The 18,579-nt window shown below is 40.5% G+C and overlaps 1 protein-coding gene across 3 annotated transcripts in view; it reads right to left on the bottom strand.

The window, feature by feature from the left end:
• Positions 1 to 18,579, bottom strand: part of LOC143290135 (transmembrane channel-like protein 5) — a 52,277-nt gene extending 33,698 nt beyond the window's left edge. For 2 of the 3 annotated variants that reach the window (XR_013056337.1, XM_076599430.1), the window contains exons 1-8: positions 18,478 to 18,579; positions 16,626 to 16,710; positions 15,381 to 15,644; positions 14,609 to 14,798; positions 8,954 to 9,023; positions 7,637 to 7,909; positions 3,038 to 3,186; positions 2,182 to 2,332 (exon numbers count right to left, since the gene is read on the bottom strand). Coding sequence is in view for 2 of the 3 variants with exons in the window: in XM_076599430.1 (XP_076455545.1) it covers positions 2,182 to 2,332; positions 3,038 to 3,186; positions 7,637 to 7,909; positions 8,954 to 9,023; positions 14,609 to 14,798; positions 15,381 to 15,644; positions 16,626 to 16,677 (1,149 nt within the window). In the remaining variant the exon portion in view is untranslated. Of the gene's footprint in view, positions 1 to 2,181; positions 2,333 to 3,037; positions 3,187 to 7,636; positions 7,910 to 8,953; positions 9,024 to 14,608; positions 14,799 to 15,380; positions 15,645 to 16,625; positions 16,731 to 18,477 lie in introns of all 3 variants that reach the window. The other variant, XM_076599443.1, reaches the window with a different exon arrangement.

The following is an 18,579-nucleotide window of genomic DNA, read 5'->3' as shown; positions in this document are numbered from 1 at the left end:
ATAAAACACATCTATTTGCCATACGGCAGTCAGCTATAAAACACATCTATTTGCCATATGGCAGTCAGTTATAAAACACATCTATCTGCCATACGGCAGTCAGTTATAAAACACATCTATTTGCCATACGGCAGTCAGCTATAATACACATCTATTTGCCATACAGCAGTCAGCTATAAAACACACACATCTATTTGCCATACGGCAGTCAGTTATAAAAACACACACATCTGTTTGCCATACGGCAGTCAGTTATAAAAACACACACATCTATTTGCCATACGGCAGTCAGTTATAAAAACACACACATCTATTTGCCATATAGCAGTCAGTTATAAAAACACACACATCTATTTGCCATATGGCAGTCAGTTATAAAAACACACACATCTATTTGCCATACGGCAGTCAGGTATAAAAACACACACATCTATTTGCCATACGGCAGTCAGTTATAAAAATACACACATCTATTTGACATACGGCAGTCAGCTATAAAAACACACACATCTATTTGCCATACAGCAGTCAGCTATAAAAACACACACATCTATTTGCCATACGGCAGTCAGGTATAAAAACACACACATCTATTTGCCATACAGCAGTCAGGTATAAAAACACACACATCTATTTGCCATACGGCAGTCAGGTATAAAAACACACACATCTATTTGCCATACGGCAGTCAGGTATAAAAACACACACATCTATTTGCCATACAGCAGTCAGGTATAAAAACACACACATCTATTTGCCATACAGCAGTCAGCTATAAAAACACACACATCTATTTGCCATACGGCAGTCAGGTATAAAAACACACACATCTATTTGCCATACGGCAGTCAGGTATAAAAACACACACATCTATTTGCCATACGGCAGTCAGCTATAAAAACACACACATCTATTTGTCATACAGCAGTCAGCTATAAAAACACACACATCTATTTGCCATACGGCAGTCAGGTATAAAAACACACACATCTATTTGCCATACGGCAGTCAGGTATAAAAACACACACATCTATTTGCCATGCGGCAGTCAGGTATAAAAACACACACATCTTTTTGCCATACGGCAGTCAGGTATAAAAACACACACATCTTTTTGCCATACGGCAGTCAGGTATAAAAACAAACACATCTTTTTGCCATACGGCAGTCAGGTATAAAAACACACACATCTATTTGCCATACAGCAGTCAGCTATAAAAACACACACATCTATTTGACATACGGCAGTCAGCTATAAAAACACACACATCTATTTGCCATACAGCAGTCAGCTATAAAAACACACACATCTATTTGCCATACAGCAGTCAGCTATAAAAACACACACATCTATTTGCCATACGGCAGTCAGGTATAAAAACACACACATCTATTTGCCATACAGCAGTCAGGTATAAAACACACACATCTATTTGCCATACAGCAGTCAGGTATAAAAACACACACATCTATTTGCCATACGGCAGTCAGGTATAAAAACACACACATCTATTTGCCATACAGCAGTCAGCTATAAAAACACACACATCTATTTGCCATACAGCAGTCAGCTATAAAAACACACACATCTATTTGCCATACAGCAGTCAGGTATAAAAACACACACATCTATTTGCCATACGGCAGTCAGGTATAAAAACACACACATCTATTTGCCATACGGCAGTCAGGTATAAAAACACACACATCTATTTGCCATACGGCAGTCAGGTATAAAAACACACACATCTATTTGCCATACGGCAGTCAGGTATAAAAACACACATCTTTTTGCCATACGGCAGTCAGGTATAAAAACACACACATCTTTTTGCCATACGGCAGTCAGGTATAAAAACACACACATCTTTTTGCCATACGGCAGTCAGGTATAAAAACACACACATCTATTTGCCATACGGCAGTCAGGTATAAAAACACACATATATATCGACTTTGATTATCCTCACTCCACCCAGGTGTGAGCAGGAACATGACTTCACTTGGAGAAGGCTAAAACAGCAGAAGGAACGGACTGGGCCCAGCCTTCCTATGCTAAGCCCTAGACACAGCAGACATGAATTCAATGCCTAGATGGCTGCACAAGGCTATGGGACCTTTAACCTTTAACCTTCAGCCTGCTGATCAGAGCAAAACACAAAACCATCTCAGCTGACTCACTTTGATCTCATTGAAGGTGCTCTTATGTTTGAGTTTGACAGCCTCAGCAGAGGTCAGGCCGAAGTCCCAGCTGCCCAGAATCCTGAACACGATGTGCATGCCCCGAAAGCCCCCTGCCTCGATGTAGTACTTTCTGTAGGACCGCAAGATGCTGAAAGCAAAACAATGTGACAACGAGTCAGGCTGATTATGTTCATATTTTCTTCATTTCCAAAATGAAGTTGTGCAAAAAGAGAATCCTCTTTTTAACACATCAAAACTATGTACTATCACATTAATTATAACCATCTTGTACAACAGTGATAGTATAATCAACAAGTGATTATGGTCACTCCATGGAAAAGAGGAAGGAACTCCATATACAGATCCAATATGATACATACTGAATGGGCACTGTATATCATACACAGCCCATGATGTTTCATATCGTTAACGCACTTTTACCCAAATACATATAAGACAGCTTATATTTCAGTGAGTGCTGGAATGTATCACAAACTGAACACTGATGTGTTGGCATGTGGCTGCCAAAGAACAAGACGCTCTAACAACTTTGACAGAAAGGGAAGATTTGAAACAGGACGGTAATTCTTCATATCCTCGTGATTAAGTGAAGGCTTCTTTAGCAAATTTACCAGAGAACACTTGTATGAAACAGGAATGTTTCCAGACGTTAGAGAGTCATTCATTATGTCAGTCACAGGAAGGCAAGAGGATGTCAAGGCAATCAAGAAATAGCTTTGAAGGGAAGGGATCCAAGTTCACATCTTTAAAGTGGAGAAGAGAGAACTGTACGTTTGACAAGATCTCGAGTCACAGGGGTGAACCGAGTGACAGGTCTACACCTGTGACTTACCTGTGGCCCATGATCAGCAGCGTCAGCAGGTAATAGCCGCCACAGGTGAGCAGGTAAGCCACCTGCATTTTGTACATTTTCCCGTCGCTGATTGATATGGTCTTGTTGGTGTAGTACCCATAGTACAGCTCAGTGGGGGAGAACCATCCCTGGAGTGCACAACACGACACAATGATGCTGAAAACTACTTGCCTCCTCAACTGTTTCCTAATATAGCTAGAAAGCGCTTACAAAACCTACCTTCATTTAGAGCAATACTGTTCATTTTGTTGTGTGTCTACATTAAATTTTGACTTTTAAGAATGAAAATACCGATAGGGAAGGGATAATTCTTGGCACATTCATTATGACGGTATAATGTCAATCATTACATCATGTCAAATGTATGCCTACACAATCATTATGATGGTATAATGTCAATCATTATATCATGTCAATTGTATGCCTACACAATTATTATGACGGTATAATGTCAATCATTACATCATGTCAAATGTATGCCTACACAATCATTATGACGGTATAATGTCAATCATTATATCATATAAAAAGTATGCCTATACAATCATTATGATGGTATAATGTCAATCATGACATCTTATCAAACGTATGCCTACACATTCATTATGACGGTATAATGTCAATCATTACATCATGTCAAATGTATGCCTACACATTCATTATGAAGGTATGATGTCAATCATTACATCATGTCAAATGTATGCCTACACATTCATTATGAAGGTATGATGTCAATCATTACATCATATCAAATGTATGCCTACACAATCATTATGACGGTGTAATGTCAATCATTACATCATGTCAAATGTATGCCTACACAATCATTATGATGGTATAATGTCAATCATTACATCATGTCAAATGTATGCCTACACAATCATTATGATGGTATAATGTCAATCATGACATCACATCAAACGTATGCCTACACAATCATTATGACGGTATAATGTCAATCATTACATCATGTCAAATGTATGCCTACACAATCATTATGACAGCATAATGTCAATCATTACATCATGTCAAATGTATGCCTACACAATCATTATGACAGCATAATGTCAATCATGACATCACATCAAACGTATGCCTACACAATCATTATGACGGTATAATGTCAATCATGACATCACATCAAACATATGCCTACACAATCATTATGACGGTATAATGTCAATCATGACATCACATCAAACGTATGCCTACACAATCATTATGACAGCATAATGTCAAATAATTAAAACTTGTTGAATGTACACCTACTCTATCACTACTGTGCATTGACTGTATGTCTTTGACTCAACTATGTCTATGTTCCTGTCATGCACAATGTGTTCACAACAAATTCATGTTCTAAAGCCCCTAGTGAGAACACATCACCACAGTACAATGCCACCCTTTCCCCTATGGAGAACACATCACAGTACAGTGCCACCCTTTCCCCTATGGAGAACACATCACCACAGTACAGTGCCACCCTTTCCCCTATGGAGAACACATCACCACAGTACAGTGCCACCCTTTCCCCTATGGAGAACACATCACCACAGTACAGTGCCACCCTTTCCCCTATGGAGAACACATCACAGTACAGTGTCACCCTTTCCCCTATGGAGAACACATCACCACAGTACAGTGCCACCCTTTCCCCTATGGAGAACACATCACAGTACAGTGTCACCCTTTCCCCTAGGGAGAACACATCACCACAGTACAGTGCCACCCTTTCCCCTAGGGAGAACACATCACCACAGTACAGTGCCACCCTTTCCCCTAGGGAGAACACATCACCACAGTACAGTGCCACCCTTTCCCCTATGGAGAACACATCACAGTACAGTGCCACCCTTTCCCCTAGGGAGAACACATCACCACAGTACAGTGCCACCCTTTCCCCTATGGAGAACACATCACCACAGTACAGTGCCACCCTTTCCCCTATGGAGAACACATCACAGTACAGTGTCACCCTTTCCCCTATGGAGAACACATCATCACAGTACAGTGTCACCCTTTCCCCTATGGAGAACACATCACCACAGTACAGTGCCACCCTTTCCCCTATGGAGAACACATCACAGTACAGTGCCACCCTTTCCCCTATGGAGAACACATCACCACAGTACAGTGCCTCCCTTTCCCCTATGGAGAACACATCACCACAGTACAGTGCCACCCTTTCCCCTATGGAGAACACATCACCACAGTACAGTGCCTCCCTTTCCCCTATGGAGAACACATCACCACAGTACAGTGCCACCCTTTCCCCTATGGAGAACACATCACCACAGTACAGTGCCTCCCTTTCCCCTATGGAGAACACATCACAGTACAGTGCCACCCTTTCCCCTATGGAGAACACATCACCACAGTACAGTGCCTCCCTTTCCCCTATGGAGAACACATCACAGTACAGTGCCACCCTTTCCCCTATGGAGAACACATCACCACAGTACAGTGCCTCCCTTTCCCCTATGGAGAACACATCATCACAGTACAGTGCCACCCTTTCCCCTAGGGAGAACACATCACCACAGTACAGTGCCACCCTTTCCCCTATGGAGAACACATCACAGTACAGTGTCACCCTTTCCCCTAGGGAGAACACATCACCACAGTACAGTGCCACCCTTTCCCCTAGGGAGAACACATCACCACAGTACAGTGCCACCCTTTCCCCTATGGAGAACACATCACAGTACAGTGTCACCCTTTCCCCTATGGAGAACACATCACCACAGTACAGTGCCACCCTTTCCCCTATGGAGAACACATCACCACAGTACAGTGCCACCCTTTCCCCTATGGAGAACACATCACAGTACAGTGCCACCCTTTCCCCTAGGGAGAACACATCACCACAGTACAGTGCCACCCTTTCCCCTATGGAGAACACATCACCACAGTACAGTGCCACCCTTTCCCCTATGGAGAACACATCACAGTACAGTGCCACCCTTTCCCCTATGGAGAACACATCACCACAGTACAGTGCCACCCTTTCCCCTATGGAGAACACATCACCACAGTACAGTGCCTCCCTTTCCCCTATGGAGAACACATCATCACAGTACAGTGCCACCCTTTCCCCTAGGGAGAACACATCACCACAGTACAGTGCCACCCTTTCCCCTAGGGAGAACACATCACCACAGTACAGTGCCACCCTTTCCCCTAGGGAGAACACATCACAGTACAGTGCCACCCTTTCCCCTATGGAGAACACATCACAGTACAGTGCCACCCTTTCCCCTAGGGAGAACACATCACCACAGTACAGTGCCACCCTTTCCCCTATGGAGAACACATCACCACAGTACAGTGCCACCCTTTCCCCTATGGAGAACACATCACAGTACAGTGCCACCCTTTCCCCTAGGGAGAACACATCACCACAGTACAGTGCCACCCTTTCCCCTAGGGAGAACACATCATCACAGTACAGTGCCACCCTTTCCCCTAGGGAGAACACATCACCACAGTACAGTGCCACCCTTTCCCCTATGGAGAACACATCACCACAGTACAGTGCCTCCCTTTCCCCTATGGAGAACACATCACCACAGTACAGTGCCACCCTTTCCCCTATGGAGAACACATCACAGTACAGTGCCACCCTTTCCCCTAGGGAGAACACATCACCACAGTACAGTGCCTCCCTTTCCCCTATGGAGAACACATCACAGTACAGTGTCACCCTTTCCCCTATGGAGAACACATCACAGTACAGTGCCACCCTTTCCCCTATGGAGAACACATCACCACAGTACAGTGCCACCCTTTCCCCTATGGAGAACACATCACCACAGTACAGTGCCTCCCTTTCCCCTAGGGAGAACACATCACCACAGTACAGTGCCACCCTTTCCCCTACAGTGCCTCCCTTTCTTCCCCTCTCTTTTCTACATCTGAGCGCATGTCTTTTCCTATCACACATTTTTCTACAGAATTCTGCCAGTGACAACCCGTTTGTTGCTGTGGCGTTCTCTGACCTCAGTCTATCATTCTCTGACCTCAGTTTATTGTGGAACAATGGGCCAATTCAATTTTGAGCACAATTTTCTGAAGAGCGGGAACAAGGGAGTTTGCAGCCCACAAACAGAAAAAACCCAAACACACCCCCACACATATACACACACCCCCACACACAAACACACAACCCCCCTCCCCCATGCACACACACACACACACACACACAACCCCCCCACCCCCATGCATACACACACACACACAACCCCCCACCCCCATGCATACACACACACACATAACCCCCCACCCCCATGCATACACACACACTCAAACACACACTTACATACACAACCCCCCTCACTCACACACACAAACACATACACTTACATACACAACCCCACTCATACACACACACAAACCCCCACCCCAACCCCCACAAACACACAACCCCCCCCCCACCCCCTCCCCACAGCCCCTGACATACAAACACCCCCCCCCCCCCACCTCAACCCCCACCCACCCACACCGACACAACCCCCCCATCCCCTCCCACACACACCACACTAACACACACACAACTCCCCCCCCCCCTCCTTCACTCACAGCCCCGGTGAGCAGCTCCAGTCCAGTAAAGTCCTCGTTGGTGTCGAAGCCAGGGTGCTCCTGCTGGAACCATCGGAAGAGGATCTGGGGCACCACAATGAAGCCCAGGGTCAGCAGCAGCGTGGGGATGTTGATCAGCAGCAGCCACTTGAGGAAGAGGAAGTAGGACAGCACGTCTGTGCCAAAGTTGCCCTCAATCTTCTTCATGTGGCTGTGCCACAGCTGCAGGGTGTACTTCAGCTCCGCCAGGTTGTCCTTGAAGTGCTTCCACGCCTGGGGGGACATGAGGAGAGGTGCGCGAGCGTGTGGCGTGTGTGTGTGTGTGTGTGTGTGTGTGTGTGTGTGTGTGCGGGTATGCTAACACATGCATGAGCAAGTACATGCACACACACATGCACGTACGCACATACATACACACATACACATCCACAAGCACATACATGGACACAGAAACACAGACAAGTACAGACACACAAACACACATACAAACATGCACAGGCACACCCACACACATTCACTCGCACACCCACACACACTCACTCACACACACACACAAACATGCATGGACATATAAACACATACAAGCACACACACACACACACAAACATACTAACATGCATATGCACGGACACACAGACATAAATCACACACACAAGAACACACATCTGCAAACACACACACACACACACACACACACTAACATCGACATGCATGCACCCACACACATGCACCCACACATACACACACACACACACAAACACTCAAAGCCATCACCCTCTTTTTCCACCTTACCCCCTCTTCCAAAACAGTATATAAAAAAACATCAATACCTGCACATTCACAGATCTTAAAAGCAGTATTCATTCCCCTTTCTACTGACACATTGCCAGTTAAACAGCTTCAATACAAAGACAGGGGAAATAATAATGAACCAAATGAAGATACAAGTCAAGCATCAGCTAGAATAAGCATAGACTGACTTGAATCGTGAATATATATGTACACATATATTTCTATATTTTGGAAGACTCTCAAGGTTCAACCAGCACTGGGTGCGTGAACAGATCTGGAATCAGCTTCCTTGCTTCTTTATTTTTCAAATCTTGTTTTTAAGTAATCTGCTACTAGCTGGCTATCAAACACAAGCTCCAAGTCAATTTTCTATGACTGTATGAGTTAGAAAAAAAAAAAAAAGGAGAGAGAAAAAGAACAGCTCCAAGTATTATCAAAATAGGACAATTCAAAATGAAAATAATGAGAGCACATACAGTCCTTCTTTCCGAAAGAGCTGTACTGAAGCAAACGACAAGCACATACCATCCCAAAGCTGTATTTCATTCGTTTAAATACACCTGGTGTTCTTTTCTTCCTGGAGCTCCACTTCCGTCTGAAAACAAAGTTCACTCCAAAAGTTAATAAAAAAAATATATATTAAGTTATAAACACACACACACACACACACACACACACACACACACACACACACCAAACCATACAGTGCTGATGAGACAACATCTTTTCTTTTTACTCTCTATCGCATTCAGTATTATCCAGATTTCGTTTTACTGTAGCCAATATGCAGTTATTATTGACATAGCATTACAGCATTTGTCAAAACTAATCATTCCAGTATATACAGTGTATGGGAAGAGTTCTATACAGAGACAACCCAATGAAAGACAGAAAGACTTAAGCTTTCTTAACGTTACAGACTTACACTTTCAGCTTTCTTAATGTTACTGACTTACACTTTCAGCTTTCTTAATGTTACTGTTCATCAGTTGAACGATTCCATTAAAAACTCCCACACATTTATCTCTGACACATTTTCTGCACTGTTCAGTGTAGTGAGTTAGAAAGGGATTTTTTTTTTTGTAAGTTAGTAAATAAATGTGTGATGATAAAACCACTTATAAACAGAAATGTGAGATAGAATTCAATGCAAGTGTGCTGCACTGAAGGAGATGATGATACTGGTAAGCTATAAACATAATCATTGTAACTGCTGATGTATAAATACTTCATTACAAATGTCATAATACTAGCATACATACACTCACTTAACTTGGTGACAATGATAAAATATATAGAAATTAAACAATCACAAAATTTCAGTTGAGGAAATTCCTGTCACACAGCATTACAATAACATGATATTTTGCTGTGAGAACAATCGCAAGATCAAGAGAAATGTGTATTCACACACACACACACACACACACACACACACACACATACACACACGCGCACGCGCACACACACACGCACACACACACACACACACATTGTGACATTATCAAGGAAATTAAAATAGAATGAATGAAAGCATGAGTAAATGTGTGCATGTGTGTGTGTGTGTGTGTGTGTATGTGTCTGTGTCTGAGTCTGTGTGAGTCCGCATGTGTGTTTCATTTTCACAAAAGTTAAAGATGTTCCTCTTCTTTTGTTTTCAAAATTATTCATTAACTGACTCACACATTTACAGAATAAATCATGAGATATTATTCAAAGTGCAAAAATTGAAAGTGAAGTAAAGATAGAAGGAGAAGAAAACAGTGAACACAAAAGTGCCTTCTCTTTTTTCATCAACTGAAAACAGAGGTGCAGAAAGAAAGGTCGCTTCCACTTTTCCACACGACTCATCATTACACACAGGTAAAACAGACTAAATCAAATGAAACATAAAACAAAACACATCAACAAAAGAGAGCTGATAAAACTGATTTTATGCACCAAGAATTTAGCTGTGCAAAACATTCATTCACTCAAAAGTTTCTGGGTAACTCGGGGCTAGCTTTAGTTGCTGGGCATACAAGCAATTGTGCCAGTAATGGTGAATACACTTTGTTGTTAATAAGCTGTGAAACGATGGGAAAGGACCAGAAAGAAACTGTGCAGCATTGCTTCCAATGATCAATAGGCTGTCAAACCTGATCTTTTCTTCAAGCCTGCAAAGTATTGTTTCAAGAGAAAACTGTTTTCAGTTTGGTCCAATAAAGACTTACACAGACAATATGTTTAAACTTACTATCTTTACACACACACGAACACACACACACACACACACACACACACACACACACACTGATCTAATCAAGCAGCAAGCAATAATGACCAAAATCATATATGGAAAAAGAAAAGGCCAAAGATCCATACTGACATGCTGTCAGGACTATCTGAGCTGGAATAAGGCTTTCTTATTTCAAGATCATGATTCAGCTGAAGGTATATCAGTATGTGTTAACCATTATGCACAGTTTATATTCGTGTTGTTGTTTTTTTCACATGCACACACAGTAATGCTTTACTCCTGAGCACCAACAGCAACAGAATCACATGTTGCATCAAAAAGACAGGAGACAGAAAATGAAATAACAAAAATGAAATAAAACAAAACTTGAATAACACAACAAAACAAAATGAAATGAAACAAAACAGGATTTCAGGAAAAAAAAAAAATAGTGAAAATAAAACAAAACAAAATACAAGTAAAATAAAACAAAATATGTCATGAAATAAGGGGTGTTCAAAAGCTTTTCGAGGATTATTTCCCTTTATGTTCCAGTGGCACGTCACTATCTACATCTCCACACCACATGAAATTGCTTGTACTCAACAGCGTTTGTGGTGATAGATTAAAAATCTGATAACATTTGTATCCAACTGCAGACTCAGAAAATTTTGATGGCTCATCGACAAAATCCTATACTGTCCCTACAAAACTGAAGTACAGCATAATTAAAAACTGGGCAATGTCTTTGAACACCCCTGGATATCATTTCTGTTTTCGTTAGGCTTGAAAGAGACAGTTGACAGCAGCACAGCAACCACACAAGAGAAACATTAAGAGGAAATACCACAACAAAGTCAGCTAAACCAGTTTAGAAAATGGTCAATGGGGCTACTGACTGCTATGGCATGATTTCAACACACATGAAACTGAGAACACAGGCTCTCCAATTGTCCATTTTCACAACAGGTTTAACTGACTCATTCTATACCCATTGTTTATTCTTATTACAATACTGTGTCTGTTCTGAAAATATAAAGAAAGAAAAGTTATTGTTACAATGTATTTGTCTTCATGAATGTAAACACCTGCTAAAATGATTGCCTTATTGTTGGTCATTTTGTGCACAAACTGAAATATTTGAATTTAGTGTTGTTCTTAAAAAGAACATATCCACTACCTTTGACCAGCAAATAAAATAATGTTGGCTATATTGTTCTTACTTTCCTTTTGTATATAATACATGTTACCATGTTCAATTTCTACCTGCAGAGACACCCATCACATATTTAGCAGTGTGTGTGTGTGTGTGTGTGTGTGTGTGTGTTTGTGAGGAGGACTCAGAAAAAGACTTTCTTGTTACCCTGTTGAATTCATTGTACTTGTACCATGGCATTTTCATATAAAATACAGCTTAAACCTAATAAGACAATCTGATTTTCTCCCTCACTGGGTGAAATAGCTAAGAAAGCCATCTCAAACAAGAACCTCTGAATGAGCTGTACAAATGTGAAACAAAGATCATAAGTGATGGCAGCCATATTCTTTCAAAATATTGCGAACTTTCACCTTCAGGGAAAAGCTGTCGATTTCCCAAACTGAAAACCTTTGGAACCCAAAACATAATTACACCCAAATCGATTCATTTCTGACTGATTAACATACAAGCGTTTTAAAAATTGGCCCTCTGTGTGTGTAGATGTATGTGTGTGTGTGTGTGTGTGTCTGTGTGTGTCTGTGTGCATGCGTGCGTGCATGTGTGTCTGTTGGGAGATCTATACTTATGTATGTGTGTGAGCTTCTGTGTGTTGGAGGGAGGGGTGGGGTGCAAGGATGTGTTGTGTGTGTACAGGTGTGTGCGTGTATTTTGTGTGTGTGAATGTGCGTGCGTGCGTGCGTGCGTGTGTGTGTGTGTGTGTGTGGATGCATGCACATGCAAGGTTAGGTGAATTATATAATTGTGCATGGATTCTAAATACTGTTGAATAACTACTGGTTTTAATCATGCACGCCATTGTTTTAACTATAGTATGATATTTTCATCTGTTCTCTTACTGTGCTAAAAGCACTGATTGGTTTGTGATTATTGTATGAGATTGATTAGCATTACCTTTGTATCTATGCATTTCATGTTCCTTATGTATTTATGATGAATGACTGTGAAAATATGTAATCATTACATGTGTATGATTGTGATCATTATCAACTTAGCATTTCAACATTTTTTATCTTTTATGTAATTTACATTATGTGTCTGATATTTTCCTGTATTGTTTATGTAAAATACACCACACACGAATTTCACTTGTTGAGATAATAAAGTATTCTGTATTCTGTATTTGTACCATCATGGACTTGATCAGGAAGAAACTGAAAAACATTCCAACAGGACGGAGGTTTTGTTGTTGTTGTTAGTTTGTTTCTCCTTAATCTTCACGTCTGGCAACAGGGTTGCAGAACCTGAGAAGCAGCAATGCTTTTTGTTTGTTTTTTCAATCCTATCATCTGCACCGTTTCAGTGACATTACTCCCATGTTGCTCATTTTGAGTCTCCCATATAAAGCCACACACAGGTTTGTCTGTCAAAGTCCCAGTGTTGGCCATCCACAGGAACTATTGATGTTAGGTCGCCCAGAGGCCACACACCAGAGGAGACCCTGCACTGCTGCTGAGTCATTTCCGTGATGTTGTGGCAAGTGACTGCTCAGTCACATTGGTTGTGTTCATTGCAAAGTACATATTCTGATTTACCATATGCAAGACACCACCCACTACAGCCCCAAATGGCAATAATCACTTTATCATGGAGCTGCACCCTGTGAGCGTCCCCTCCACAGTCGTGATCACCACCACCTTCCTCCAACTCATCCCCTCAATACTGTTCACAACACCTGCTAAGTGCATGTTGTACATGGGACTTTATCAAATCATCTGAAGGACTAGCATCCAGACCACCACTCAAGGTCTACTGAAGGGGGGAAGTAAAAATCCAGGTCATTAATATGAGACTTGGAACCTGTGGAGATTCGCTTCTTAGTCAGGTACATCACCACCAGGCCGCTGCACCAGTTTCATCAACAGATAAACAGCAACAAAAAAAAACAAGTGAGAAAAATCAACCAAGCAAATATGCCAATGAAATTATTATTAAAAAAACAACAACTAAACAAGACAACAAAAAGGAAGAACGTGCTCAATCAAAGTCACATAACACACAAAGCTGTACAAGAACAGTACTTTTTTTTTCTTTTTTCTTTTTTTTTGTTGTTGTTTTTTCGTTTTGTTGTTAGGTGTGTGTTTTTGGGGGTTTTTTTTAATGAACATGAAAAATAAACATTTCTGAACATTATTCATGTCTGCTTCTATCCCCCAAGCCCAATGAGTATCAAATACCTAACAGTCATGGTTCATGAAGTGCCATATTTAGGCACAGTGTTCAATTAGTTAAAATATAGTCAGCACTCTGATATCCTATTTTCTGAGTCAGCTGAAGCCATACTATTCAAGTCAGGTCTATTCTGTTGAAAAAAATTTCTAGGTTACCAGTAGATTCATGATTGTGCAGCATTTCCACTTTGTTTCCTCCTGAACAGTATATTTTTATACTGATGCTTCTGAACATTCAAGTCTGGATGCTTAAATTGCAAATAACGCATATTGAAGAGACTATGTTGCTTTTGTTTTAAGTTTGAAAGATACCATATATTTTGTCATACTCCACACACCCAACATGTAGCATGAAAGACATTCATTTTCTTTTTTTTTTCCAAGCAGTGTTAAGCAAATGTTACACTGGCAATGCACACAGATACACACATTTCTGTACTACGCTACATCTTGCACTGCATAGCTACTGAGTCAAAATAAAATTAAGGAGAGCCATCAAGAAAGCACTGACAAGTACAAAGAATACAGAATCAGTAAAACAAAAACAAAAAAAGTGATACTAGTCATCCACCTACATCATAGACCGCCGGTCTGCCATGGACGTCGGCATGCTTCGAATGGCTTCCTCCATCTTCTCCTCATCCTCCACATCAAGTGACCCACTGTCCAGCATGTCGTTAAGATAGTCTTCACTCTGCCTGGACCCAGACCTCTTGTGACTCTGTCTGCTTTGCAGTGTCTTCGCAGCACTGGCAGCAGCTGACTCTTCAAAAACAGAGACTTAACTAGATCACATTCAGGCATTCTGTGTGTATCCAGCTGTCTGCACGGCTAGCTCTCCTTTTCACACAAGTGAAGATTTCTATGTATAATTCACCTGCAGAAACCTCTATGATAAAGGCCATCCTGGTCTTTCTGATTTGCTATACTTTCTGACATATGTGAATGGCTCTTTACATGGGTATCAGTTGAAATCTGAATAAAACTGAGTTGTAAAATCACTGAATTCAAAATGTTTTCCCAAGAAGTTTTCAAAACACAAATCAAAGATCAGATGATTATTAAGAGAACATATAAGAAATTCAAGTAGAACCTGTCAACTTAGCATTTGAACTTGATGACAGAAAATGAGCATCACTGGTTGTCTTTCTAAGCTGTAGACAAAAGCTAAACACATGTACATCTGATATCTGTTATCATAATTATCTATTCATTGTAGTAATATAAGCGGTTGTGTAACATATATGAAAGTGAGATTACTGTCCTGAATGTAATATTTCCAAAATCCATGGACATACTGCAGAACAATTCATGAAATATTTGGAGAAAAAAAAAGTTTTGTTTTACCAAGCTGACGACTTGGCAGACGCTTCAGCAAGTTTTCCATGGCCATGGAATCCTCCAAGTTCTGATTGGTTCCATAGCGATAGTCTGCATCTTTGCCATGAGCGACAACATACTCTCCCTCCAGGTGCTGCTGGTTTCCCTCAGGCATCCCATTTCTCACAGGCTGGTTGCTGGGATAACCGTAGCCAGCAAACTCATACTGCGTTCCCTCGGGTGGCAGCTCTGCCCCTCTTTCCAAAGAGGCATCGAGGAATGCTGGGTTGTCTGGAAAAAAATCTTTGGTGCATGGGGCTAAGAAGTATGAAGTAATCAGTTATCACCCAAAGGCCTGGATTACATTATTTACATGGTGTCACTTCATACTGAACCAAGTGTACTGATGATTCTCACTTCAGGTCTCAGCCAGTTACCCTCTAATATAAAGTGCTGACTGAGAGCACATTCCTTTCAAGACATGACAAAACACACAACATATGCCAACAAGCCATATATAATGAACTCAGAATCATACATGTCCTCAACAAAAAGCTGACGAACATGTCTAACTATAATTTCTTTAATGTTTTTCTTTGGATCAAGAAACCTTTTTTCCTTCTTTTTTTTCCAATTTGTGACTTTTCTTCTTTTCTCTTTTCTTTGACTTTTTACCTCTCAACTTTTCATTCACATGATTACATGCTGAAATGCATGATTCAAATATTGTGTGTTCAAACATACTTAACATATGTGCACACAACACACACAATATGTCATGTGGACATAACAGTACAGCACACATACCACATGCACACATACACACACACACATGCCACAGTATTCGATCAGAGACTCTAAGTCTAAATATGATGATAAGTATAAATATACTTCATTGTACAGGTATTTCACATAAAATTAAAACTTAGAAACAGCTTTTCATAAAATGAACACAACGTTCATCATCTAAACCAAGCATCATTGGATAATATATGACATCACACATCAACTTATATAATACCACTTTCAAACCTAGCTACACAATAATATAGCTGCTACTTATTCTGATACAGGGTAAAAAAAAAAATTAAAAAAAGTTTAACTTTAAATACACATTCTTCTGGGACTAACATGCAGATGCTGTTCCCAATGTATTCATTTTTCTTTCCAAAATGCAGCATGAATAAAATATAACAAAGACCATTCACAAGAAATAAATATTTCAATCCATTCTAAACCAAAAAGTATCAATGTAGCTCCACTACAACTCACAATGATGCATTGGTATTGATTCATCCTGTTTGTTGGAGCTTCTCCGAAGCATGCTTCTTCTAGATTTGTGTGTAACGCCAGTCAGCTGAAAGCACACAAACTATCCTGGATAACACACACACACACACACACACACTTATTTGTATATGTGTGTGTATGTATGTATATATATATATATATATATATATATATATATATATATATATAAATAGTTAGAGAGATAGATAAAATCAAATACATCACATAAATGCTACGTATCAATAATAAGACATCGCTGTTCAGATAAGTACACACACACACACATGCAGACATACAGCATGCATACATAAATGTATAAACACACACATACTTACACATGCATAAAAAGGCCCATACACACACACACACGCACGCACGCACGCACATACACTAAACAACTGGTTCATGAGAATACATTGGAACACATTCAAATTTCTCTCTCTCTCTCCTTTAGTAGGTTCACTCCACACTACCACTACCACCACAATGAACTGGTTCATCGAGTCATACACACAGTGGGAGATCCATGGAACCATGGTCAGTTCTCTAAAATAACAGATCTGCATCATTTATGATGAGAATTAGCCTGAGGCTTTATTCAAAACTAAACAGCAAAACCACTTCTCTGATATGACACATCTGCATCATTAAAGATGAAAAATAGTGACAGGCTGCATTCTGACTTCTGTACAAAACAGCATACCTACTCACAGGATAAGGAACTGAATACCTTATAGCACAATTTTATTGGGAGTGAAGGAAAGCAAATGCACAGGTGAGTTTCTTATTCATGAACACACTCTCAAGTCGCTAGTGGCAATCAAGAAAGTGAGCAGTGAGGGTGATAAAGTTTCCTTTCAATTTCAGTTACAAGGTGTGAGAACATGCAGACAGATCCATAAACACTGCACCACTTTTGCTGGGGGAAAAAGAAAAGAAAAAAGGAGCAGATGCCTAACTTTTGCATAACCAAATTTGTTGATCAGGCCTTCAAAGCTTAAAGAATAAAAAAAAACTTTTCTTTAAATTAACAGTAACGAATAAATAATACTGATAATAATAACAATAAAACTAATAATAATGATAAGAAGAAGAAGATCAAATTAAGTAAAATAAAATAAAATAGGGTGATAAACACAAAGAAATAGGCGTGATCTTGCCTTGACTAGCAAGAACCTGGCTACTCCTGCTGCCAGGTGGAAAAAAATAAATGTATCTTTCTACAATTCTAGTACGTCTCACGGAACCAACATGATTGAAACACACCAGGTAAAACAACTCTTTATCTGTCATTAAGAAATCACTTCACAAAGATGTATACATGTGTGTGCGTGTTTGTGTGTGTGATTGTGTACACACACACACACACACACACACACACACACACACAGACCACTGTCTCCACTGCCCTATGGTTTACATCAAGTGAAAGATCACCTGTTGCCTCGTGGTCACGCACACTAAAAATAGAAAGATCCGGATTCACTTCCTCAATTGCAAAACTTTGATTTTAAAAGTTATGCTCTGCCAACAACGGCACACAGTCACGACACTTCTTGTAGATGTATACATTAATGTAAAAACAGCTTGGGGTGTACTTAGCATAGCCATACACAACACGATAAAGTCCGATAAAATAACAACAACGTTTTAACTGAATGTTATATTCCACGCTTCGACTGGATCGTGACAGGACAGGTGTTAAATAAAACATGAGACAAAACTAGACTGATGTCTGCCACAGTGCCAGATAGATCAACTGCAACTGCTAAGATCGATAGAGAGACTTAAGAATGAAATGTTCGTCATGTGATTACTTTGAAATAATACTCACGTTGTCAATTCAGCTCAACATTCGCCAAAATACGACAGTCGTGAATAAATGACGTTAGTAAGAGTCTCTTTCGTCTCCCTGCCACAACAACCGACGTTCACC

Source organism: Babylonia areolata, chromosome 1 (assembly GCF_041734735.1).
Source record: "Babylonia areolata isolate BAREFJ2019XMU chromosome 1, ASM4173473v1, whole genome shotgun sequence".
NCBI lineage: Eukaryota > Metazoa > Mollusca > Gastropoda > Neogastropoda > Buccinidae > Babylonia > Babylonia areolata.
The sequence above is the reverse complement of the archived record's forward strand: the minus strand, read 5'-3'. Positions and strand labels throughout refer to the sequence as shown.